Source organism: Struthio camelus, chromosome 1 (assembly GCF_040807025.1).
Source record: "Struthio camelus isolate bStrCam1 chromosome 1, bStrCam1.hap1, whole genome shotgun sequence".
Taxonomy (NCBI): Eukaryota; Metazoa; Chordata; class Aves; order Struthioniformes; family Struthionidae; genus Struthio; species Struthio camelus.
In genome coordinates this window covers 155,143,173-155,169,711 of record NC_090942.1, presented here as the reverse complement: position 1 = coordinate 155,169,711, position 26,539 = coordinate 155,143,173, and the positions used below count along the sequence as shown (strand labels likewise).

Sequence of the window (26,539 nt, the reverse complement as noted above, 5' to 3'; positions counted from 1 at the left end):
CCCAAAACTAGACAGTATTTTCCTGAATTGCATGGGCACTATGGAATACAATACAAATGCTGTTAAAACATAAATATATGTGTGTGTGTGTGTGTGTGTGTGTGTGTATATTTATTCTTTTTTTCTTATCTGCTTTGTTAGATATAGTCTTTATATAACATTTCTGACACAGACAAAAATATACATTATTTTTTTAACAACAGCCACAAATACTGCCCTGATAAATAGCAGTCTTACAATAACTTAGTGTCTAACTGCACATGGTAGTTGATCAAATATGCTTGAAGGGCAGAAGGAAAAATGAATAACAGCTTTTTTCCTATGATATTTATATTTGAAATCCTAAGTTATTGTACTATATGAAAATAAAATGCTAAATCTGACTTTTACTTTATTTGATCCACATAATGTTTACATTCAGTTCAGATTCACAAAAGAATATTTTATTTCTAATACATATACCATCTCACATGGACAAATATAGATGAAATTGTAACCATTCTTGACATCTCAGCTACATATTAATCTCAATTTTATGAACACATCTCATGCAAAGGAGGCAAAAAAATCCCCTGTCAAATAAGTGTTATCCACAGAACTGTTAAGAATATGAAAGTAAAATATGTAATCCTGATATGGATATTTTATCCACAAGTGGCGGGCTCAGAAACAATAACCTCACTGTCTGAAAATGAACTTTTTGCCTCACTAATTGTAGAAACAATTTAGTTCACAGTACCACTGTCTACAGATTACAAAACCGGGAAAGGAACACTGAACAGATCACATCAAACTAAAACCTGCTTGAAGACTCACATCCTGTTGGCATTTTCCTTTTGAAAGTAACTTGGTTGCATTTTGTTTTCTTGTCTTTTTGCAGCTGTCCATCTTAGGATATGGTCTTTGGTTATATTAACAACTTTATGTAAATCCAATGTTAGGTTAGCTGAACAAAGACACGAAATCTGTCATCGCTGTTGATCACGAGCAAAGACAAGCATAGAGACTTGGTATGTAGAAACCAGAGTTAAGGTCACACTATGCACAGTCTTCAATGTCTGCTTCTCTCTGTTGTATGACAAAGCTTCTATGGTTTAGTATTCACAGGCATCCAATAACCGTGGGACCAATGTTTCCAGTCTTCCTAAGAGGACCAGAAAACTTTGTCGGAACCACTTTCCACTAGAGAAGACATAGTTCCATCTGAACAGGAAAGCTTTGTAAAATCACAATGATCTCCCAAAAATATTAGATAGAAAAAATAGTATGAGACATTCTGGTAGTGTTGAATGCATCTGGTTTGAAATTTTTGGATGAAAATATTTTATTTTTTCCTTTAATTATTCATTCTGAGCATTTTAAGACTTTTGTGTTTTTTACAGTGAGTGAACATAATAGAAATAGAATGACTTTTCTTTTCTAAATAAAATATCTTAAATGTTTCCAACTGAACCCCCTCCTCCTTTCTCCTTCCTCCCGCAAATCTTTTGGGAATACTGCAGTATAAAGTTTTGTTTTTCTTCAGAGTAGAGACAAATTTATTAAAAAAAGGAAGTCTCTCGTCTTCATGCTTGTAATGCAGCTTCACAGTTACATATCCCTCTGTACGGCAGGTATGCAGAAATACTGCTGTATTCAAAGCCACCTGGCTACTTAGCACCTTCTCATGGTGAAATTATAGCAATTCCTAGCTAGACAAAACTGAAGAAAAAAAAAGATTTTTAGGAAGATCTCCAGGTGGCTGTAAAATGAGATTTTCAAACTCAGTTTGGAACTGTAGTGGAAGCCATCAGCTGTGCAAGCAGGTAAAACCATGGCTGGTTATTTCCTCTTAAAAATTGATTCTGGCTAGTGGATACTGGCCAGGAATTGATAATAATTCAGCAATGGTTCTGTTCTTCCCTCTCTCTCCCTTCCGTATGATGCCTTTCCCCTTCTTTTTTCCATGGTTCAGTGGGGAATGAATACTGCAGGGCTTGTGTCCGGTTTCGTAGCTCCTCAGCATTGTGAATCTCACTGGCCACCCATTCACTTACCCCACAAGAATTTCTATGCTATATTGACTCTTCTGGGCTTTTGGTGCAGATCCTGATTTTGATTCCCTCAATTCAGGACACACCTTATATTGGTTAGCACAGTAGACAGTAGTACTGCAGTTCACAGTGCATATTCAGAGCTGAGATGCAGTGTTATTTTTGAAATGCAGTGTATGGTGAAAAAATTAACATATCTAAAATTAATTTTATCTACATATAAAATATATATATGCTGTTAAAACTCCACAAAAGGAGCAAAAACATATCTAAGGATTCAACCTTGTGAAAGTTTATGTCAACGTTGAATGCACAGGTTGATGGCTTCTTCCTTTAGCAGCAAAACCTATTCTTACATTTCCAGTCCTCCAGTAGAGCTCCTAGCGCTGCAATCATTACAGAAGAAATTTTCACCAGTGACCAGCAACAGGAGGATAGCTGGATTTCAGCTGAAAATTTTGTGTCATGCGTAGAGAGTAAAAAGAACTATTGGAGCATAAGTGTTAATAGTACAGAAATCTAGCTGTTAGATCTCCTACTGTGGAAGGCACATACCAATGGGGATAGACACAACCATCTAGGCCATAGGCAAGTTGAAACTCCTTTGTGTGTTCCCTGCTGGTCAGGGCAAAGTCAGAAGGGGCCTAATCTCCCTGCTTTACTACTCCTGGACAGCATTGCCATTTATGAATGAAGTCTTGTCTGCTCCTGGCTGGTGTTGGCATTGCACACGGGACTGCCCAGGAGGACGGCTCTTGGGAACAAGAGTACAGCTTTCAGTGGAAGACACTACTGTGCAATTCGCTACACTTGTGGATTTGCCTCCAAGCTGGTATTGCTTTTGGAGGTAGACACGTACCAACATGGAAAGTCGTTCAGCAAGCCAGTCTTCCCGTGGGAAGTCATATTTTCAAGATAATATGATTTTCCATAGAAAATTTACACTTTTCAGAGTAATCCCAGCAAGCCCAACCCAAAAGACTTATTGTTATCTTTAAAAATACTTTTTTTTTATTGAGTGAAAAATGGGAATTTTCCTCACAGAAAGTCCTCTCCTCTGTTTCAGGTAGCCTTCTTGACTCTCCATATGTTTTAGTATTTACTCGCTGCTGCAGTTGAATGGCATCAGACTGCCTCTCTCAATGTTCATTTTGATGACAAGTCAAGATAAGGCTTCTTTTCTCAACATCGCAATGTTATACCTAGTTCGTAAAAGCCTACAGTTTTGTCATTTTCCACAAGTTGAGTTTCAACACCAATTATTGCTTTAAAATATATATATATTTTTATCCTCCATTGGTGACAGCCACTCACGGCTAGGCAAAAAGAACACCTATATCAACAAACTTTGCTTAAGGTTGTCTTTCATAAGGTATAGCATGATTTTTAAACTGGGAATTCATTTTAACTTTATAATAAATATTTAACACTCCTATAAGGAATTTATTACTATTTTTGCATTTCACTGTCTTATACAAACAACAAAATATTAAATTTGTGTTCTTTAAAATTCATTATACGGAAAAAACAAGCAGACCAAAAACCCAAAGAAGTTACCTGTCTTGGCTCAAGCAACTAGCTCTTTTGTAATAAATCACTTACAGCTGTGACAATATATTTTTCACTTAATGCCAATAAAAGTTGACGGATAGTATTTCAGTTACTGTATTATAATCTCTTCACATGATATCCTAACTAAATAACAGTTGCACTCTTCTGTTACTTATATTTTCAGTTTTAAATATTTTTAAAATTACACAGTATACAGTTCTAGGTGGAAAGAATGGGGTCTGAGTGTGTCTTCTGATAAATACTCTACGATCTAATCCAACCTGTTAGATAGTAGCATAAAACAGTTTCTTCCATGGGATGCTCCTGTTCCTAGAACTGAGTTAAAGAATTGTGCAGTGGCATTTTATTCCCAGTTCTTCCTTTTCTTCTGATAAAATACCTCTTACTATTCTTTGTAGGATATCTTGTTTTGCACTGCTTTGTCTGTGGATATCAGACTCTTCAATTATCTTCAGTGTTGGACAGTTCTGGACTCGAATCAACATAGTTGAAGGCTTCCTTGTTTGTGAAAGTTGAGCTCAGAGACAGACTGTGCCGAGGATTCACAGGTGCAAGTTCATTTAACACAATATTATCACTTTTTACAAGAGTTGCTTTATCCATGTGTTCTCTACTGTACCTCGCAACAACAGCATCAAGGAAGTCCAGTTTTGGTGGCAAAGTCCCACTTTCAAATAAGTATTTTGCTAAGTAGGAGACTATAATGTTAGTAAAGAAGGAGGTAAGCATAGCAAGTGTTTTAAATGGGAATCGCTGGATATAGATATTATTTTCATCTGGATAGCAGCCAGGATAGTAGATCAATGGCTGAAGGTACAGGTACGGTTCCCCTCCAGTTATTCTGAGAATAAGGCCAAATAAATATCCTGCAATGGCACCATAGGTGTTCGTTCCTTTAATAAATAACACACATAGGAGCTGAGGGAATATGATGATATAAATGAGATCAGAGCTGAGGTACCATAGGCCATACACAGATGAAGCTAGCAGTGCCATTGCTGTGGCTGATGCTCCAAAAAGAAAAACAGTGATTCTCATGACCCACACGATTTCCCTGTCTGAGGCCTGCAGAAAGAGTAAAGCGTTAGGTTTGTTTACGTAAATACATACACACACACACACACACACACACACACATATATATATGCCTTATTTTGTGAATATAGTCTTTACTGGATACTGCATTGTCAAAGGAATTTTTGCATGACATATATTTAGCAATAATTTACAAAGTAATATCTCTATCTCTGTCTCTATATCTAACCCAAGCACAGAGGGGAAAAAAAGGATCAAAGGTTATGGCTGCCATTCCCAAAGTCCTTAATCTTGAAGCACAAGGAAAAGTTTAATAGCATGGCAAGGAAAAAACAAAAACAGAGCGGTAGAAATAAATTTTAAAAATAAGTATATATGGATCAACAGAAAAATACTATCAGTTTTAGAATCCCTCTCTTCTTCACTTCCTGAGAAAAACTTCCACTTACTAGCCCTTTCTGTGCATTTGTCACGTGTCAATTGATTTCCTGATAAATCAATAATTCAGAAAGATGTCTCATTTCATTAAGGATTTAAGTAAAATTTATGGTGACAGCAATAATTAGGAACTGTCTAGATACACTGCAGTGCCATTAAAACACTTGAAAGCAGTCTCCCTGATAAATCTTCTTAGAATTCTTTCTTAGGAAAGAAATGCTATACTTTTTCTAGTCAGAGACAGGAACACAGAAGAGGGATTTCAGTATGCAATGACAGTCTGTGCTTCATCTAGTTAAGGTGTCACCTAAGATCTTCTCTAAAAGTAAAAAAGATGAAAATGCAATCTCACGTTTTGCCGAAATGAAAGCTGGTAAATGTTCCGAGCAAACATAGAACTTGCTGATAAAATTGAAGAGTCAGCTGATGACATCACGGCAGCAGATACAGCACCCAGGCCAAAGAAAGAGATGTAGACTGGGCAAAGATACTGAAGCACAATCGGTAAAATCATATCTGCTTCCTTTTTAGTCATGGGGTCAGGAAGACCATATTCAGTCTCGTTCCAGGCTGCAATATGGACGTCAGTAGGTTGAATCACTAGCTACAGCATATCTTGACTTCATGCGTAATGAACTATTCACATTGTCATATTTTCACTCACATTCAATGACCAGTCCAAGTCTTTGCTAGGGCTGGACCAATGACATTTCAGAAAGGCACTGTCCCACTGATTTTCGTTAGACAGATTTAATTCCATTCATCATTTTTCTTTTCATTTCTCATCTCTAAGCTAAAACTGACCACAGCTAGTGGTTATCCAGCAGAAATTTCAAAATTAAAAGTTTATATTACTTGTAAATGTTATTTTCCTCAATAAAACAAGCCTGGGATCCATGTAGCTTTTGGGATGTACTTAACTGCTCTCTTGAATTGCAGACTTGCAGCTCAAAGCTTTATGTCAAGCACTTCTAATATAAAATGGCTTCTACAGTTTAGCTACATGGTCATTGTGATGGGGATCACTCTCACTATGACAAAGCTGACAAGGAGGTTGTGGTTAAGACAAGAAAGCCTTGATAAATGGCTTCCCTGAAACAACTACAATACATATATGGTTTTTGCAGTTATTATTGTTACGACCAAATGATAGTACCAGGATATAACTCAAAACTTAATAGAAAAATTACATCTGCAGATACCTAGAACATGCAAAATAATTTCATCTCAGCAACTGGGATAGGAAAAATTTGCCCTGGAAAAACATTCCATAAAGTTATTTTTCAGTGTAGTGTCCTATTGAAGAAGTCAGGAGCTGATTAATGATGTTACCTGGCTAGATTTTGTTTACCAAAAGCTTTGTGTATTTTTCACACATTTATTTTAATGTCTATATTTCATTATTTACCTGTGGATGCTCCAATTGCACCAATGAGTATTGCAGGAAGGGCCATCACAAGGCAGCCAAAAGCAGCGAGAAATGACAGAACTTGAGCATATGTGGCAGAAGATGAAGAAAGAACTCGCTGAAAATATGCTTGCCATGGGATTCCTCCGAATATCTGCAAACACAATGGGCAGCATCCCATCACTGGGGGCTGACAGTGGATTTCTTTGCTGTCGTCATACAGTTAGCACATAGAAGGATCACTTGGATATGTTCCCCTCCCCAGCTGCTGCTTCTTCTTTTATGTATTGAATACCAGTCAGTCAATAATAGCTGTTAACTTTCATTCTCACAAGTAATGTTAGGACTTCTAAAGTCCAGTAAAATCCCACTCTTTCAGACTCCTTTGTACAATTAGCATCAATACTTTGCACAAGTGTAATCCCCGTAATCCGAAGACATTCTGAGCTGCATAAATATTTGATAAAGCCTTACAAAAGGTTATAAAAAGCTATCACCATATCTCATCCTTGGAGAATGTGACCTCCCGTACCCTCCCTCCCAATCAGCTTAGTCACTAATAGGATGTGAAAGGAAGGTTTTCATCTTCCTTCATGCATGCATGTGGCTATCTAAACATGGCAACATGTTCTATATAAATTTAACACAAGAATTTGAAAAATTTTTCTCCCACATTCTCAATCAAGTATGATACCAATATAAAGTAAAGACAAAGAAGTAAAACCAAATTTTCTTTTATGGTAGCAACCTTTCTTTTGTGTTGGGTATATAACAGAAGATCTTGCTAAGAGTTACAGTTATATCTACAAAATATGACACAAAAAAGTATTGTCAAAAATTGAAAAACCAAATGGTAACAATTCTATCTTCAGAGCAGAATTTCAATAGTCTCCAATAAGTAAAAGAAAGACCTACGACTACATAGTATGGAAAGAAAACAGTGAGCAGACCAATTGCTCACTAAACATGCACTGTCCAGTTCTACATATTGAATGAGGTATATGGATCTAATAGTGCATACAGTGTTTCTTATGTGTTTCATGCATGCAGGGACCAAATGAATGTTGCACAAGCAGCTCTGATTTTGACATACTATTTACGAGTATTTTCCTTTGCACCCTGAATAATATTCCTTTAATAAAACTTTCTAAGCATATGTAAATTCCTTGATCTATAAAGAAACAGGCAGAGTGAAAATAAAATATGTCATAATTTGGCATATTCATTTGGTCATAGGCAGCAATGAAATGTTAATTTTACCAAACCAAATTTACCTTTTTGAGCTAATGTCATACTTTGGATCTTTGAGTATCTCTAAACAACCTAATCTGGATGAAACAATGTATTTTCCTAGCTCAATTAGAAAAGTCTGAAGAGTTTTTGGCTGAAACTACTTTTAAAAAAAGAAAGAAGTCCCAGACTAGAATATGATAATAAAAACAGTGTAGAATTGCCCAGGGACACTGAGGATGGAAAATGTTAGCACATGTTGTTACATGTTCTAGTGGAAAGTACTTAATAACCACCAGTCCCATGTGCAATATATGGATTTTAAATAATGAAAGCTCTCAGCCCATTCTGGCACATGTGTATGCATGAATTCATCCAACCATCTCTGCAAAGCTTTTTCTACAACACCTATAACTAAGGCATATTTAATCACTCGTATAAACTTACGTATTGCCTCCTGCAACACATATATTTCTTTGCCAAGAATGACATCAGTTAGGTATTAGCCACAAACTTTTAATTAATTTTTAGCATAAGTCAACTCTTTCATCCTGAGGATATTTAAATTGCATTGCTGGTGATGCTGACTCTGAGAGACGCGCTACAATATTCTACTGATATTTCACTAAAATAATTCACATGCCCAGAAATATTTAGCCAGAGTCAAGGGGGTAAAAGTTTTCACTTTGCTGGAAACACTTAAGTAAACTCTACTTTTTTCAGCTGTCACAGTAACACAATATGAGCTCTTAAAACTTCATTCCTTCATACAAACCATCGCTTACCAGCAAAAGGAAATTGTCCAGCCATGTGTAAATTTCAAGTGAGTTAATAGATCCAAGCCAAGGTGCTTGGTGCACCTGGTGCACAGCTGTGAGCCCGATGTCTGTCACTGCAGGATGTGACATTGCAAAGGGTACGCTGATCCACTGTAACCAGAGAGCAATGCTTCATTCAGGTCTAAACAAAGCATGCTAAACCCATGAAATTGTAATATTAACATTGGTCTTTTTTTCTTCTTGTACGCTGCAGATCAAATGCAAAGTTGAACTGCAGAATAGTCAAGTTATGTGCCAACGAAACACCTCTAAAATCCAGAGACAATGGATAATGGTGACGGTAATGGATAGCTTACCTCTCATCTGCAAGGTAAAGTTCTGGAGAGTGTGGGTACAAGAATTAATCAGTGTAAATCAGTGTTTCCCAAACTTTTGAAAGCTTTGGGAAAAAGAAACCAATCATACCATCAGCAGGAAAGATATATTTATACCTCTTCATTTTATCTTCCCTATACTCCACAGGTATTCTTTATACCCTCTTCTGGACCATGCTATAGAGAAATATCTACAAATAAACTCGTGCAACAACACCAGGATTTGTTGTAAACAAGTACGAGACATCACAAATACATCCAAATACTGGGGAAAAGGTTTTAATTCAAAACAAAACTATATTGTGACAGGAGAGGGGTGTTGTGGGTGAATCTGCATCTCTCTTGCTCCAGAATACCCAGGAGCCCAGTGTTACAGCACTTTTCTATCTAGAGGACACTCTCAGTCCCTGCTGTGGACTATTTTGAGTCTCTCAGTTTCTGATTTGGGCCAAAAGATCAGTTGAGAAAACCTTCCCAGAGAAAGTTTCTGCCAGAAGGCGAGTTTCCTTCACCTACCAACATTTTCAGCATGGATGTTATTTTGCCTTTCAACTCCTTTCACAATGGAGTAACTCTTCAACTCCCCCGGGTTAGAGTCTGTATAGAGTCCACTGAGATGGAAAGCAGGCTTTGTGCTGTATGGAATACACCGTTTCTAGCACAGCACTCTTAAGCCTTCAATGTTATCCAAAAACATGCAAACTACCATAATCCAAATTATCTCATTTAAGTATATGGGGGTAATAGCAGGGAAAAGGGGAGAAATCACACATTTCCCTCTGTTTTGTTGCACAATTGTTGCAACACTGTGTGAAGAATTTATGAATTATTGCTAAGTTTGACAGCACTGCCTATTATTCATGTTATTTATCGAATACAGTAAGATTCTGTTTTCATTTAAGTATTAAACTTTGCCAGTTTAAGCACTTGGGCAGAAATTTTCCCTAGTTAGTGTCTGCTTGGGCTTTTCTGGGAAATATCACCAAAATGTCTCAACCACCTCCAAGATATTTTGAGGGGAAAAAAGTATATCTTGTCAAAATGAAAGGATGTTAATACTCTTTTTGTTGAAAAATTCACAGGAAACAAGGATGTGAAATGGATTTTTTTTTTCTTGCTTATGACTCTCTAAATCTAAAATTTGCCTAAGTGATAAGCTTCTGAAGAACTGCGGTTTATGCATACTCAGAATTTTAGTAGGGTCAATTTCTATAGAATTCATCTGCAGCCTGCATGCCACAGCCCAGGTTTTAATAGGGACTGTATTGCAAATGCATTATGAGCTTTTGTAATCTATTCACGTTCCTGACAGCAACCTGGTTCTTTGTGGTCTCAGGGACTCTGCATTAGTTATAAAACAAGTCAAGACCTATATTCTGGCAGCTAGACTCCCTTTTCCTGCCAAAAAGGATGGCTCCATCCACTGCTTGTTGGGAATCCTCTCTGGCTAGGCCCTGAACTGTGCATGGGAATTATCTGGGAAAGCACTAGTTGGCATGGGCCAAAACAGTGCCAGGACTATGTTAACGATTAAACAGTGTGAATGATCTTTTGTTTTTACTTCGCATCATTTAATTTGCTAATATAGACATAGTCCCAAATTTCCTCCGTTTCTTGCCCAATTTTCACTTTGACCCCTTGGCAGGTGGAGTAGGAAATTTGCTGTTTCGAATGCAGAGCAAATAAAACCAAGGCTCGTGGGGAGAATACGTTGAAGGAGAAATTGGGATTATGTACTGGGGAAAGAAACCAGGGACTTGAAGCTCAAGATAGAAGTAACAGGTAGCCAGGAGGAACTCAAGGAATTTGAAGCCAGAGAATAGGACTTCTGCATGGTGGGCAAAGAGTTTAGAACCAGGAATTAATAATACAGCTGAGGAGAAAAGTCAGTAAATAGTGATGCGATTTAGTGTAGGATCAGAGGACACTCAATGGGCAAAAGTAAGACAGAGACTGGAGCTGACAATTGCAGCTGTGGGTAAACGAAGGTGAGGAGGAAAGGAGAGACACTACGTGGGACTGTAAGGATAAAGCTAAGGAAGCGGGATAGCAGATAGCGGGCAGGAAGGCTGGGTTGGGGGAGGTTATGGAAGTGTGAGGAAGAGGCTATGGCTGAAATGAGGAGCCACAATAGGGATCAGATGCGATAAGAGCAAGAATACAGGGAAGGTAAGGAGTAGGAGAGGAACAGATGTAAGAGGGAAGAGTGGCCAGGGTCTGTGCCAAAGGGAATAAAAATCACTTCAAGAGTCTGGAATGGCAGCCAGCATAGTTGAGCCTGTGACATCTTCTGCTGTGACACCTACTGTGGAAGTGTCTCATCTCATCTAAAACCACTCCACCTACAGCATGACCATTTAGGACTGATATGTAAAGCTTTCAGCCCCACTGAAACCTTATGAGGGTATAAAAATGGTTGACATAACATTATTGCTGTTTATTTTAAATGGGAAACTACATAAAGAGTTTAACCTGAATTAAAAGAACACCACTAAAGCTAAAAAATCAAGCATTTTAAAGATTGCTATGCAACCTTCATTTTCCTCCCGCTCCCTGTCAGGTTCATGTTGCCTTTAATTACAGGATCACACGTTATTCTTCCCACACGATCAGGGCCTTATGCAGTGCATGAGTGCCTCTTTATTGGAAAAGCATTTCTATATTTTAATTTATCCACAAAGGTATTATTTCTTATTTTGGGCATTTCTGTAATGCACATCATTTGTGGAATCTGAATGGTTCACAGATATTAACACACACCTTAGGGAAACGGATAGTATTTTCCCCATTATGCACGTGAAGAGCAAAGGTATTAGCAAATAAGATCTGGAGTAACTACTCATTTGAGGTGGCCAGCTGGAACTTGGATTTGCTTTTTCAGACCATTCAGCACCATTCCCATGAAGTCAGTTACAACTGGGAATGCTTAGCATTTCTGCAAATAAGGCCACAGCCCTCACTGTTGGAAGCCACAGAACGAGGACTCACATGTGGTTAGTGACCACCTGTGTGAAAGCTCTGGTTGAAGCAATTTCCCCAGAGCTGCACAAGAACTCTGCTGAAAGCAGAGAAACAACTCTGGATTCCCCAAGGTGCCACTCAGTTCCTTCACCTTGGGCCACCGCTTTTATTTCTGTATGTCTCAGATCCCTGCACACCTGCAACCATCTATTACTGGCACTGGCAAACAAAGGCAGCAGCTCCTTTGATTGCGCCCCTGTGATTTGACCCCAGACAAGATCTTTTGCATTAATGTTTTCAAAGTAGGGCTTAAAGAACAGCAGTAAAAAAAGAAAAGGCCACCCACTAGCATATCATTAACTGCTAATGGGAGGATATTCATAGCACCATATTTAAACAGCAGGGTCATCTGGTAAATGTCCCCAGACTATGATTTCCATAGTTGATGGAGGGAAATGAGGGAAAAATCAAGAAGGTGATTTAAAACAGGAGGTTAACCTAGCTACCCTGGGTAGATCTTATGAATATCTCTAGGAAAAAGAAGTGGGAGAGTCTTTCAGCTCTCCAGTTCCAATTCCAGTATTTCCGGATTGCTTTCTCTGCCTTTGATATCTCCTCCCACTGTCTGTGCCACAGTTGCAGGGATAGATAGGGATGGAGTCAACTCCAGTGCTATGCTAAGTTAGATTTATACCCAGCAAGGAAATTACAAGACCGTCTGCACTATCAGACTGGTTTAAAAAAAAAAAAAAACAAACCCCAAATTAGGCCTCTTGTCAGCACTGCAGTCAAAGTACAAGCTGAACACTGATGTAAATGTGGACTCTGTAAATTTGTTGCTCTTTAAGTGTAGATAGTCCTTCTCCTCCCTTTCACTATAGACACAGTTCAAAATCTAAGCTGTAGGTACTAAGTTTCAGCACGTGCCATAATGCTCAGGGCAAAATCCCCCATGCTTCAATAAAGAAAGGAAAAAAAAGCCAAACTCACCAGCCCCAGGAAGATGCAGAAGAGCTGGACTACATCCGTGTAGGCCACAGAATAAAGCCCACCCACAAGAGTGTACATAGTTGCAATCAGGGCAGAAATAATGACCGAAATATTGATATTAATGTCAACAATCACACTTATAGTGGCACCTACGGGGAAAAACAAAACATTGTATATCACTGTATGTCTGACAACAAGGCTCAGCTTTGTTTAATTTCTGTGAAGCAAATTACCTCAGGGAGAATCTGCATATACAGGTGCTGGTCTGCTATGCAGTCTGGTGTTTGGTGACAGCATGGAGGTATAGCCCTCTCTATCTATCTTCTCCGTGCTCTAGCTTCCTTTCTAGAAGGAAGTAGCAAAAGCAAAGCTCCTGTTGTTTTAAGTTTAGGGTCTGCCATTTTGCATATCCCACCAGTCTTTCCTTACACTGTTTAACCTCTTCAGTGACTACTCTCTCATGTTCTGCCCTTTGGTTCAGGTATGCTCGTGGAAAGAAGCCATGCATGCACAACTGAAGGCTCCCTGGCTAGGTTACAGCTTCTTAGGAGCAAAAGTACCTGCAGTAGAGGAGTGGGCCCAAGGGAGTTCTGCTTCAACATACCATCATCACACTCTTTCATATCTTGCCTATGCTCTGAACGAGCCCCTTTTGGCTAGGGAAGGAATGGAACAGTAGGCATCAGCTGTATAGGGAGAGTTGCCCACGCTTCTCTCTAAAGTGCCCTTGAATTGTTTACATGGAATGAAGTGCTTTCTTTGCAAATTGGAGAATCCATCCTCCACTGTTAATCTAGAAACCTAGCTCTTCTGCAAACATGATCAAGCAGACTTCATTTATAGAAAAGAAACCACGCTGTTCAGTTGCTGAGTTAGTCTCCACAGAACAGTTCACAGAACTGCAGAATCACAGAATTGCTGAGGTTGGAAGGGAGCTCCAGGGACGGTCTAGTCGAACCACCCTGCTCCAAGCAGGGTCAGCTAGGACGGATTGCTCAGGACTATGTTCAGTTAGGCTTTCAATGTCTCCAGGATGGAGACTCCGCAGTAACTCCACAACCTCTCGTCAACCTATTCCAAAGTTTGACCATATTCACAGCAAAAAAGTTTAAACAGAATTTCCTCTATTTCAGTTTGTGACCATTGTGTCTTGTCCTGTCACTGGGCAGTATGGCCACGTCTCTCTTGTACCGGGGAGCCCAGCACTGGAGGCAGTGCTTCAGATATGGCTTCACCAGTGTGGAGTAGAGGGGAAGGATCACCTCTCTCCACCTGCTGGCAATGCTCTGCCTTGTGCAGCCTAGGATGCCACTGTCCTTTGCCCCAAGGGCACACAGCTGGCTCATGTTCTACCTGTTGTACATAAAGGACCCCTAGGCGCCCTTTCTGTAAAACTGCTTTCCAGCTGGTTAGCTCCCAGCCTATAGGGAGGGAGTACATGAGGTTATTCCTCCCCAGGCACAGAACTTTCCACTTCCCTTTGTTGAACTTCATGAGGTTCCTGTTGACCCATTTCTGCATCCTAGTGAGGTCCTTCTGAATGGCAGCACAATCACCTGGTGTATCAGACAGTTCTCCCAGTTTTGCACCACTGGCAAATTTGCTGATAGTGCACTCTGTCCCATCATCCAGGTCATTAATGACAATGTTACACAGTATTGGCTCCAGTATTTTCCCCTGGCGTACACCACTAGTGATTGGCCTCCATGTGGACCTCGTGTTCCTGATTACAGCCCTCTGATCCCAGCATTTCAGCCACTTTTCAATCCATCTCAGTCTGCTTATCTAGCCTGTACGTCATCAATTTGTCTAGGAAGATGCTATGGGAGATGGTGTCAAAAGTTCTTCTTGAAGACAGGGGTGACATTTGCTTTCTTCCAGTCCTCTAGATACTCCCTTGATCTCCACAACCTTTAAAAGATAAGCAAGAGTGGCCTTGAAATGACATCAGGCAGCTCCCTCAGCACTTGTGGGTGCATCTCATCAGGTTTCATGGACTTGTATACGACAAGGTTCCCTAACCTGATCCACTTCCACTGAGGGTAAGTCTTCATTGCTCTAGACTTCTCCTGTGGTTTCAGAGGCATGGGGTTCCTGAAGGCTGCTATACCAATGAAGACTGAGGCAAAGAAAGCATTGAATATATTGGCCTTTTCCATGTCCTTTGTTACCGAGTCCCTTGCCCCATTCAGCATCAGGCCCACAACCTCCCTAGCCCTCTTTTGGCTGCTGATACACCTGTAGAAGCCCTTCTTGTTGCTCTCCACATCTATTGGTGGATTCGGCTCCAGATGGGCTTTGGCTTTCCTAACTCCCTCCCTGCACCTTCAGGCAGTGCCTCTGTATTCCTCCTTGCGTACCCCCTGTACGCTTCCTTTTTATGTATGAATTTAGTCAGGAGCTCCTTGTTCATCCATGCAGATGTCTTGCTGCCTTTGCATGGTTTCCTCATTGTTGGGACATACCATTCTTGAACTTGGAGGAAGTGATCCTTGCAAATCAACTAACCTCCTGGCCCCCTCTTCTCACCAGCACTGTATCCCATGGGGTTCTTCCAAGCAGGTCCCTGAAGAAGCCAAAGTCTGCTCTCCTGAAGTCCAGCGCTGCAGTCCTGAAATTTGCCCTGCCCCCTCCTCTGAGAATCCAGAACTCCACCATCTCATCGTCACTGCAACCTGACCTTCACCAGTTCTTCCCTGTTTGCAAGTATTAGATCCAGCAGAGCACCTCTCCTCATTGACTGCTCAATCACCTGTGTCGGGAGATTATCATCATTGCACTCTGGAAACCTCCTGAGTTGCTGTGTTTCCTTTCTAGCACGTATTGGGATAGATAGATATATATTTGTCTTAGATGAATTCACTACTTTAAGTGATTGCAATCTAGACAAACCCTGTATAAAAACATCCCTCTCCCTTTGATCAGGATAATTTAAATTAAACATCCTGCATTAACTTTTAGTACCTGCAGGCATTTGTGGATGTGGCCTTACCGCATAGGCAGAGAAGATCTGGCTGTACAACACAGCATAATCTGTGGTATATAAGAACAGCAGAGAGCTGCAAGGTGGCATTTTGCTGTAGAGTGAACCTTCAAGGTTCGTGTGTTTAAAGGTTACAGCCTTGGTTCTCTGTTGCAAGGTAGGAAGCCCTGCTTTTCCCTTTTACAACCCTGCCAAGCAAAGAGTCACGAAGAAGATAAACAAGATGGTGAAGAACACTGGAATTAAATCTTCATCAATGAGGGTAGGTGTGCAGATTAGGAGGTATAATATAGTTAGATCTATTCACAGAACAGCTAAAACAGAGACTTTAAGTCACTTTTATTGTCTTTAACCATTAGCTTTTAATATAAGCCCTACTAGAAAGGCACTCACTTGCTTTGAAATATCACAGATCAGCTTGTTCTCAATCAGAAAAAGTATATTCCAAATACTCAGAGAATTCTTCAAGCTATTCAACTTCTATCACCTCAGCATGTAGTTTGTTCTTAGACCTTTAAGGGTTTTGTGATGAAATTATGGTAAACAAGCTCCCCACTGCTTTGCAGTTCATCAGAACACAGTTGGAGAGTACCTTCAAGGTTTATTTTCTGTTTAAAATAGCTTGTGTTAGAAAGCATTACCACATGCATGTGCACTGTAAGTATGATTAGCTGGCAAAAGTCAACTGCTGGTGCTTCAAGTCAAGGGCTTTCTCAGCTCTTGAAGGGGTAGTGAAATTTAGGCCTGAAATATAATTAAAAACCCTGGAAACTGCTTTTTTTTTTTTTTTTTTTTAAGGGCTGGATAAGTAGTTGGGCGATTTTCTATTGAGTCATAGTTCCACTAATTCTCTACATCCTTTCTTGAATCCTAAGTATTTTCCTCATTTTTCTCAAGTAGAAAGCCATTTAGAATTGAATAATACTTGAATTTATTGATCAACATCTGGTTTACTTCTATAATTTGTGTGACAAAAAATTATATCTATGTAGGTCTCCTATATGCAAAGGATTCTTTCATTTAGATGCATTGGCAACAATGCTACACGACTATCCTCTCTTTAAGAAAAATTAATACCTGCTGCTGTGAACTTGATGCAGGAAAAGAAAAGCTGAGTCAGCTTTGACATAAAAGGGACACTTGCAATCATTCATATGACCCTTAACATTAAAGAAAATTTGTTGTTAAATCTTTACATGCTGCTCTGAAAAGAGGACCCCATTCTGGATAACTGAAAATGAATAGACATCTCACATGTCTTTGCAGAACCAAGATAAGCAACGTTCTGATAATAGATTACCATGGGTCTGAGACACCCACCACGCGCTGAATCATTTGGCTAGGATGGTTAGCACCTGAAGTCATGATTTTTATGCACTTTCTTAATCCTTTCCACCTGTGATCAGTTAATATTTATACTGCTGATTCCTTACCTAAGGCAGAGAAGATGGCAGCTGCCCAGAACATTTCTCCCATTAAAGCTGGAATGAAGAGTAGCCCTCCCATTCTTTTTCCATAAAGCTGCTGAAAAGGGTCTAGCATTGTTACATAGCCTTTGGATCGCATGGGTTTTGCAAAAAACAGGCCACCTACAAAGAAAAGTAGCATAAGAGACCAACTGTAGTGGAGAAATGTATTGCCATGAGGGGGTAAAACACTGATTGTCAGTTACAGGTAGAAAAATATCTGTGTTTCAGTTTTTAAAAAGAAATACATACAATTAAAATATCCTCTAAGAACTCTTACCTTATGTCTAACTATAGAGTCACATAAGCACGCTCACACCATTAATGTCTATGGTCTGATAACAATAAAAGAAGTTTGTTTATTTTCTCTGGTTCAGTTTACTCAACCTGCTGTTATGAATCTTGTTAAAGTTTGGTCAGGTTTTGGATCAACCTATGGGAATGGCTTCCTACCTAATTTTGTTCTCACTTAGTGCTGACACCAGCATGATGATGGGTCTGGCTTTTAGGTTTTGCTCTAAACATAGAACTACCTAGGATTCCTGGATCATAAATACGAGTTCACACATGGCATAACGCACACTGTTCTTTCAGGACATTTCAGATTTATTATGCATGCTTAAATCAACCCTACTACACCTGGTGGGTAAGTCAGATGCCTTCTTGGTTCTGTAGGTGTCAGGCTCCCTAAACATTTGTTATGCACTTATTTCTGTGCATGTTCAGGAAGTCTGATGTATCACAATTCTGCTCTGACTGACTGGCATATGGGCTAGATATATACATAAATGTGCAAAAATCCTCAAATTCCTCAGATTCCTTCTGGCATGGGGGAAAAAAAAGGATATAACTCAGGAAACCTGAAATAGCAGTTATATTGAAATGTGTAGTTCAGATCTACTCATGGCTATAACTAAGTAGACTTCTATTACAATAAAACTACTGGAGTGCAATATATATGCTACACATAAATCTAGGAAACCAATCAACTCCTAATAAAATCAACTCTGTAGTAATTTGAGGATCCTTAATTAGCTTCTTTGTCACAATATATGTGATACATTCATTGCATAAAACACTTTTCAAATTCCTCTATCCTTGTCTCATATCACTTTCATCTTTGATAAAGTTCCCTGAACAGAAGATACTGGTTTACCAATCAAAAATCACTTATATCCCTTATGTTACTTTATCTTTAGACAGGTAGGTTGGATGCAGAAACCTTCCAGCAATTTTTCTTCTTGCACTGTTTATGAATCCTGTTTTTGTTCTACTTGTTATATCATCATCATAGAAGACAATTAAAAGAGAGGAAAAAAAGCCACGGGTAGTATAATCTATTAGGCAGTTCAACCATCTATCAAAGGAAACAAGAGCTATTCCAACATTTAAAACTAAACTGCATGAAAAATTAGGAAAAGTGGTATACCACAGAGCACTGAATGAAAAGGGAGATTAAACAAATCTTAAATCTTTCCAGTCTAAAGCAATAATATTTCTTCTAGCCATCTATTTCTAATTTTGATTTAGTTTTCTTTTTTTTTTTTTATGTAAGGATAAACAACCCCGCTTCCCCAACCTGCATGCACAGGTCATGCCTACAGAAATGCTTTCCTTGCTATGCTCTGCAGAGAGCTACATGGTCACAAAATACAGACCTTCCTCTTTTTTGCAGTTGCCCACACTTACCATTTCAATGAAGAAGTCTGGAGTTCTTTAAAAGCAGCTGGAAGCGAGGAGAGAGGCTAATTCAACCCCTTGAGGGCTATTACTCATCTCTCCTAGTTATACAGGTGCTAGGAGGCAGGGAGATGTTTATGGCTATGATCCTAATGACTTCTTAAGGACATCAATTGATCATGATCCTCATGACCTCAAAATAACATCAACTGATCATGAGGCGGGCATCTACCATTATTGTTTTCCTTACATGAAACAGCTACTCTCAGGGCTGGGAAATACTAGCGGAACTGGAGCTGGCATGCACAAACCAGAGAATAATATCCATGATGTGGAAGGCTACTGCCTGGGAAGAAAGGGGATAAAAGGGGATAGTGAGTAGGAAAGCATTTCCAGGGGGAGCAAACAGTCATGAGGGAAAACAAGTTGTACAGGAAGAAATAAAAAGGGCAGGAGGAAAAGAGGGACTGCATTAGGTGGGAGGAACATGAAAAAAATGACTCAAAACAGACTGAGAAATCAAGTACTACTAGAAAGGCTAACATTCTCATCATATTAATGAAAGATGAAAAATGCAGAACGTTTTTGCAAACACATTCTTTTTAAGTGGTTGCATAAGCGCTTGCCTTAGGTAGGGACATGATCTGCTCACAAACTGAGAGGGTGCAGTTGGTAATTTTGTGGCATATTCACGATGATTCACATGACAATGCTTTTGTTAAGAGCTGCACCATGTGTTTGAGACACGATGAGATTTTTTTTAATATTATTACTTTTAAGGAAAATAAGGAAGTTCTGAAGCTACATTTCTGGAATTAGAGGCACAGCACTGAAAATTGCTATGCTGTCTGTATGTTAGACATTGATCCTGCACACAGCAGGATTAAGTACCTGCATTTTGACATGGGATTTGGAGTTTCATACTGCATTTAAGAGGAAGGTTAGTCCAGTTTTAGGGCACTAGACTAATTTTGGTACAGACTTCTTGCATAAAATTAGGCATGTTAATTAGACTGTTTACGGAGATCTGTAAGTTATAAGCACTTCCCTAACCTGCAAGAATATTTATCACTCTTGAGGTCTGAGGTTTTGAAGCGTCTTGATATCATTATGCTCTGGGTCATATAGGTACTTAAAGTAAACCTGAATGTATAAAATTGAGTATATATTATATACTTAAGTTGAGGAACCTAAGATATCATACAGTTCATAGCGGTTTATTCATGCATTGTTTTTCTTTTTCAGAGACTAGGCTATCAGCAGAAGGAATCCAGTTTACTTTAGTAGCTTTTTATTATACCCTTGTTGCAGAATTTCAGATGATAGTCCTGTCATCAGAATTTTTTAAAATGAAAGACTACTAGCTTTTGCTCCTTGCTTACCTACGATCAGACTAAGGGAATATCCAATAGGTGCCTGAGCCCAAGCTAGGCCGTAGCCTGGGACATATACGGCTTCTGCTGTCCCATTGATGTAACCTCCTCCAACCCAGGTGGCTGAAAAAGAAGAGGTGGAAAAACCTCTAAGGCACACAAAGAAGGAAAATCACCCACATTCTAGAATGAAACCGTCATCACTTACAATATTGCTACTTTTTAACATATATATTACTCTAAAAGTCCCAAACATGGCATCCTTCTATAGAAGTTAATCCTTACTTCAAAAATTTACAACCTAAGTGTATGACAAGAGAAACCAGATGGACTTGGACAACAACCAAGGCGTCTAAACCTCTGCACAGCTGATGAAGAAGTGGGGGCTGAGTGCTACATTATTTGTTTACAAGGAATGAAGCAGATCAGCTCGCTATTATCATTTTCTTTGTGTTAGTCAAAGGAGAGATGTAAGGGGGAATCTGAGGAAGAATAATAAACATACAATGATAAAGTCATCCCTGTTGGGAAACTCAGAGGATTCAGATTAGACAACAGTGCAACTAATGCAAAGACTGCATCTTTACCTTAATGAAAAACTGTCTTTAAAATCCTATTTAATTTTAAATTGTGGCTACATAAAGTACATTTAGCAAATTCTGAGTTCCTTAAATGTTACATTTCTTTATAAGGCTGTGGTGGTTTTGTTCAGATGTTTAAGTTTTCAACTTTGACAGATCTTTTTGTGCACCCTGAAGACAGATTCTAGAAATGAACTGTGCTATCTGTAATAATTCAGATTTAATTTCATTAAAAATTAGTATTTTTTTTAAATATACCAGCCTTTAATAAATTGATTCTCTGCCTTAAAGGGAGTTTCCTCATTTGAGAATTCGGGACCTACACTATGTCTGAATGAAGTTCTCAAATACAGAAATGTATTGTGATTAGATCTGCAAAAATCATTCATAACAAATTACTTAAGTTTATCTTTTACAGTTTGCAGATTCCTTCACATAGTTCTTGATTTTCTCTAAAGTATAATGAGTATTTTTTATGAATTTATAACTGCGTCAGATCATTACAAGTACCAGATTTTTATGATGCTATTTTGATTTGCCTCAGAAGCCTTTGCTTTCACATATAAGACAGGAGTAACTCTGGGCTTCCGTGTAAAAGCTTGAAATTGTATGAGATTTATTTTCCTTCATTCTTCAGATTTTTCTAAGCAGCCAGTGTAAGCCGCAAACTTGTTTGTGTGTTTAAGACAACCAAGTGGAGAAGAACACAAATTCATTTAACATTTCTAAATAACTTTCATGGAAATCTAACTGCCCATGCTCTTCCACTTGCCCATGACACCTCTCAGCCAATTAGTAGTCCAGAAGGTATATTTTTAACCTGACACTAACTTGCACCACGGCTTCAGAAGTACTGGTTGGTAGGGTGGCACAAGTTTCATTTTCATTTTTGATTACTTGATTTCTGTATTGGAGGATGAAAATAGAGGCCGATCAATTTTTGCATATGCAAGACTGTTCTGGAACACCTGCCAAGGACCCCAGAGCTTTTGGAAGGTGCTGCATAGTGGGTTTTTCTGGGGGACGGCATGGGTAGTCAGCATGCACATTCATATCAATAAATACATTAGAAAGGAAATAATGGGATATGATAGAATGGGATTTCATCCTTAGATATTAATTTTCTGATCCTTAGCTTGCTAAGCCACAATCTAAAGTTAGTGCAATATCTTTTTCAGTGATTTCTTTTTAAATCAGACAAAAGGAATACAAAATTTAATAATCTGTGGAAACACTCATGGGGTAATCTGTTTTAATCCTGTCTCTGCCTGCCTTCTGAAGGACTCAAAAATGCGGAGAATACCGATTTCCATTTAAAACACACCCTGAAAGATGTTATTGATCAGAAAATTATCGAGGGTACGGAGTTCAGTTTTGCTCCTCATTCAAATGAGGAACACAGAAAATCATCTCAGAGTTCCTTATACACCAATATATATCAGCAGATCTAATGTTTGGGTACTTCTCTATAAAATAAGCCCTTGACTGATCACTCAAATTATTGAATCAGCTCACCAAGTTCTGTAAAATAAAATTCCTGGATTACAGAAAATAAAATATTGATAATGTTTCTTCTTCCCTGTGGAAGGATATATAGCTCCATCCAAATAAAATGAAAAATTAGGTAAAAAGATCATTACTATTTTGGTGGTATTTGTCATCATTTTGATTATGCCATCTCAAATATTTAACTTACGGTTTAATCTCAATCAGAGAAATCAGGATAGACTCAAGCTTGTCATAGATACCACTTAAGAATTTTACCCCACAAATTAAGGAATGCTAATAATTAATTCAATGTCCACTTAAATTAAAGCATGCGTACTGTGGTAGTGTGTTAGTTCATTTTAATATGAGCTGTTGTGCTCTATCCACAGTTCAGCCTTCTCATTCTTTCTATTTTGATAATTGCTGATAGGCTCAGCCTTCAGTAGGCACTGTGTTCAGGCATTTCAGTAGGTAGGTGATACAGTTGCTTCTTAAGGATCGTTGCATGCATCCAAATATGTCCACAGACATTATTTACAGGGAGTGTATTTGCTTTAAGGCTTTTAGATGCCATTTAGAAAATGGACTGTAATTACTCAGAAATCTTAACTCCATTCCTATGAAGTCATGATGCTTATGCTCTGAATTTGATTTTAAATTCATAGACTGAGTTCTGTTATGCTCCCCGCAAATAGCCCTAGAAACCGATACTGTTTTCAGATAATACAAATGAGACTTGGTAGCGTCCATCTTGGACAAGAGAGACAGAATTAGGCCCCATCTCATAACTGAAAGTACTTCAAATACATATACATAATATACTCTCTGGAGACTTTTAAAACTTTCTAGTTTATTCTCCCTTTTACCAGGTAGGCTTTGCTTGTTAACTTACAGTTAAAGCTGTAAAGCAGAAAGAATATGTTGGAACAGTCATGTAACTCTGGAGGCATGGCTGTGAGATAGGAAATCCAGATCCATCATTTTTAAAGAAGCAAATATACCTTTGGTTAACGTGGCCGTTTAGTAAAAGCTACTGCTGATTACAGTCAGCCAACAATCACAGTTTTTTTTTTTTTGTTATGGCTTTACAAACTGAGTATCCCAATCACCCTAACTGAGGCAAAACTCAAACTGACTCCAACTGTGTAGACCGACACACACACTGTGCCAGGTGTGGGTCCACTCAAACTGAAAGTGGAATTTACTCGCCGTCTCAATTAGCTTTAATTATTGTTTTCATGGAGCACAGAGGTGACCGAGCATGTAAATCCTGATACGATAAAGCTGGTGATTGCTTTAGTTGAACCAAGCTTTTAGGATGTGTCTGGTAGTCTACCTCAGAGTTGATATACTACATCATCTCTAGCGGTTGCGTGAAATGGGATGAGCGTGTGTAGGTGTGAATTGTAGTGGTTATAGAAATCGCCCGCAATATAGGAAATCCCAGTTCAAGTCTCTCCTCTGCTTCAGTTGTTACAAAATATCTGTCTATCTATCTATCTTCCTATAAAATAGGATTAAGGAGGCTAGAAGCTGTGTTTTCCATGAACGAGGCTGTTAGTCATGACTGCTTAACACAGGGAATGTCTTATTTCTTCTCCTCTCCCCCTACTTAACAGTTACAGGTTTGTGGCAAGCAATAGGTCTCTGCAAAACGTTCTGGTTTTGGTGCTCTTAAAAACATTTCATTCAGCAGAAAAGAGTCAAACCAGCTCCTGTCTTCAATAAAATCTAGTCACATCTGACTGCTTCAGCAGCCAATGGATGACACAGTACATTACAGCAAAGTGCTGAAAGTGGAACGTCAGCCTGTATTCAAACTTAAACTGACTTTGACAACTTTACTTCACATCCTAATCTTCAGACTTTGAATTGGCAGAATGCCTCTTTAAGTGAATATGAATTTCTCTTGATTGAAGAATGCAGAGTTTTGGGGCAAGTTTTTATTTGTCTCTTCCTCATTAGATAATTGTGAAACCAGAATACAGCAAAACAGCAAAGAATAGATATAACCTGATTAATCCAATTCGAGAGCTGTAGGGGCTTTGTCTGAATACTATTTAAAATACCGAAAAAAGAAGCATGCTTACATAAAATTAATTTGTTTAAACAAAAATGGTGGGCCATTTCACTCTTCTTCTAATGTGATTTTGATCCAGTCACATACGTGAATATACATTACTTGGATTTTTGGGTGATACTGTGGACCCCTTGTTTACCCTGGGAAGCCATCCGGTTCAACTGGCCAAACAGTCATCTCCCACTGCAGGGTGTCTCTGTGAGTCACACAGACTGCACTGTTTGTAGAATGAATGACAAACTCTTCCTTCATCCAGGCTTTTCCTACTGATACTTCTATTCACAGTGAGCATTATTTTGTCAAACTTTTGCAAAAGAAGCTAAAAGAATCCACAAAGTAAGTTTGCTGAAGTCAGTGGAATTACATGTTTGGATTTAGGCAAATTTTCTTTTTAAAACTTGTTCTTAATTGATACTGCCCCCCCCCCATATCTTTTTTTCATATAAAGTTTCAGTTTACTCAGATGAAATAAAAATTACTCACCAGTTCAGTTGGCTGCAACAACAACAACAATTATTTTAGAATTAGATTTCTTAGCAATCTATATAAAACCACTTCTGTCCCAAATGTATCTGATTTATGAAAGCAGCGAAGAAGAAATAGAATATACTCCTCCTCCACAATTTTAAAGCATTTGATTTTCTATATAGATGTTGTAAGGTCTATATGTTTGGCTTTTCACTAAACAGCGTTAGCATCAATCAGAAAAAAGTATGCATTTTTCCTCCATTTTGCATTATTCAAAATACAGGTTACTCTTATCTTTCATTCAGATGGAAAACTGACAGGCTATATACTATGCAGAAAGAAAAAAAGAGACTTCTACATACCAGTCATTGTAAATCCACCAACTAGCAAGCCAATGTCTCTTCCACCGACTATAATAGCTTCGCTGCGATCTCCTTCGCTGCCAGTGTTCTTGGTTTTCCAAGCAGCCCATATTCCAACTGCCAGGATAGCAAGGTAGAATACAACTATGGCCACCAGCCCCTCCACATGAAAAGGCATGTTGAAGTCCCGACTGTTTCTTTGATCGCTATTTCATCAAGACCTCTGGAGAGAACGCAATAATATTTCTGCTTTCAACAAACCTAATAAGATGCTTTTTCAAGTCAGCATACACAGAAAATGCAGATGATTATTGTAGAGATTATTCTGGTGAATTTATGAAATGAGTGTTTTGGAAGTAATTGAAATTGAGTTTACATACCAACTAAAATGCCTGTGGACGTCTAAGCAACAATTACAATGGAAAATGAATGCTGCAGCTAAAAATTATGCACTTATTAGAAATCTATTACTGAACACAGAACTCTTTTCGTCCCACCAAGTCCCCAGTGTTTGGAAACTCTTCAATCAAGAAATAGTTTGGTTCCTAGAACAGGATAGAAGATCTTAGCCAGGCAGGTTTTTACAAAGTCTCTATTGAGTTAAAAGACAAGCTACAAAACTATATTAGGGAATATAAAAACTATAGATAAGTAATAACTACAGGAGTAAAGCACATTTTTGAGTCTTTGTATTGGAACGGTGAGTCTCTTCCTCCTTCTACCGTCTCCTGTGTGTAGGATCTGCGCTTTCTTTCTCCTAAGAGATTCAACTTTCCAGCATCAGCAGAATTAATCTATTTTTTGTTATCCGTTTCAGAAGCAAGACGGAAGGCTTAAAAGCTGCCCGACGGCGGAAATTTTACGGTAGGTGAAGCCAAGTGGCTGCTAACTCCCCGGCGACGTACCCGCGGAGCGCTTTCCGCGCCGAGCCCCTCTCGCAGCGCCCTCCCCGCGGCGCGGAAAGAGCTCGCCCGCGGCCAGCCCGGCAGCAGCCCCTGCCCGCCCGGCCGCCCCGGCCCCAGCGGCTCCGCGGGGGGCTCCGCGGGGCTCCGCGCGCCGCCGCCCTCCGCGGCTGCCGCTCTGCCGCGAGCGCGCCGGGGGCCGCCGCCCGCCGCCCCCGCGCTGCCGTCGGGGAGCACCGCCGCCGCCGCCCCCCCCCCCCGGCCGCCCCCCACCTGGGCTCCCGCCGTGCCCGCGGCCCCGGGGGGGGGGACGCACGGGCGCTAGGAGCGGCGGCG

At 39.3% G+C, this 26,539-nt stretch overlaps 1 protein-coding gene across 2 annotated transcripts; it reads right to left on the bottom strand.

Annotated features, from left to right (window-relative positions):
• On the bottom strand, window positions 1-26,539 carry SLC5A7 (solute carrier family 5 member 7). Of its 2 annotated transcripts, none has more exons than XM_068925624.1 (9): window positions 26,520-26,539; window positions 25,302-25,524; window positions 20,332-20,445; window positions 17,237-17,392; window positions 12,821-12,969; window positions 8,502-8,645; window positions 6,487-6,640; window positions 5,431-5,648; window positions 1-4,670 (listed from the first exon to the last, which is right to left on the bottom strand). In XM_068925624.1, the coding sequence occupies exons 2-9, from the start codon at window positions 25,477-25,479 to the stop codon at window positions 4,047-4,049; spliced, it is 1,737 nt and encodes a 578-aa protein (XP_068781725.1). In that variant the 5' UTR covers window positions 25,480-25,524; window positions 26,520-26,539; the 3' UTR covers window positions 1-4,046. The 2 variants fall into 2 exon arrangements, with proteins under 2 accessions (XP_068781725.1, XP_068781733.1); XM_068925632.1 differs by lacking the exon at window positions 26,520-26,539 and adding an exon at window positions 26,477-26,513.

What these genes read in the sequence shown, in the direction of transcription:
- SLC5A7 (XM_068925624.1), bottom strand. Translation starts at nt 25,479, where the DNA reads ATGCCTTTTCATGTGGAGGGGCTGGTGGCCATAGTTGTATTCTACCTT. An exon ending in TGGACAATTTCCTTTTGCTG is followed by an intron (nt 6,641 to 8,501) that starts GTAAGCGATGGT and finishes TTGTGTTTGCAG; the next exon opens with ATATTCGGAGGAATCCCATG. An exon ending in TGCAATTGGAGCATCCACAG is followed by an intron (nt 5,649 to 6,486) that starts GTAAATAATGAA and finishes TCCATATTGCAG; the next exon opens with CCTGGAACGAGACTGAATAT.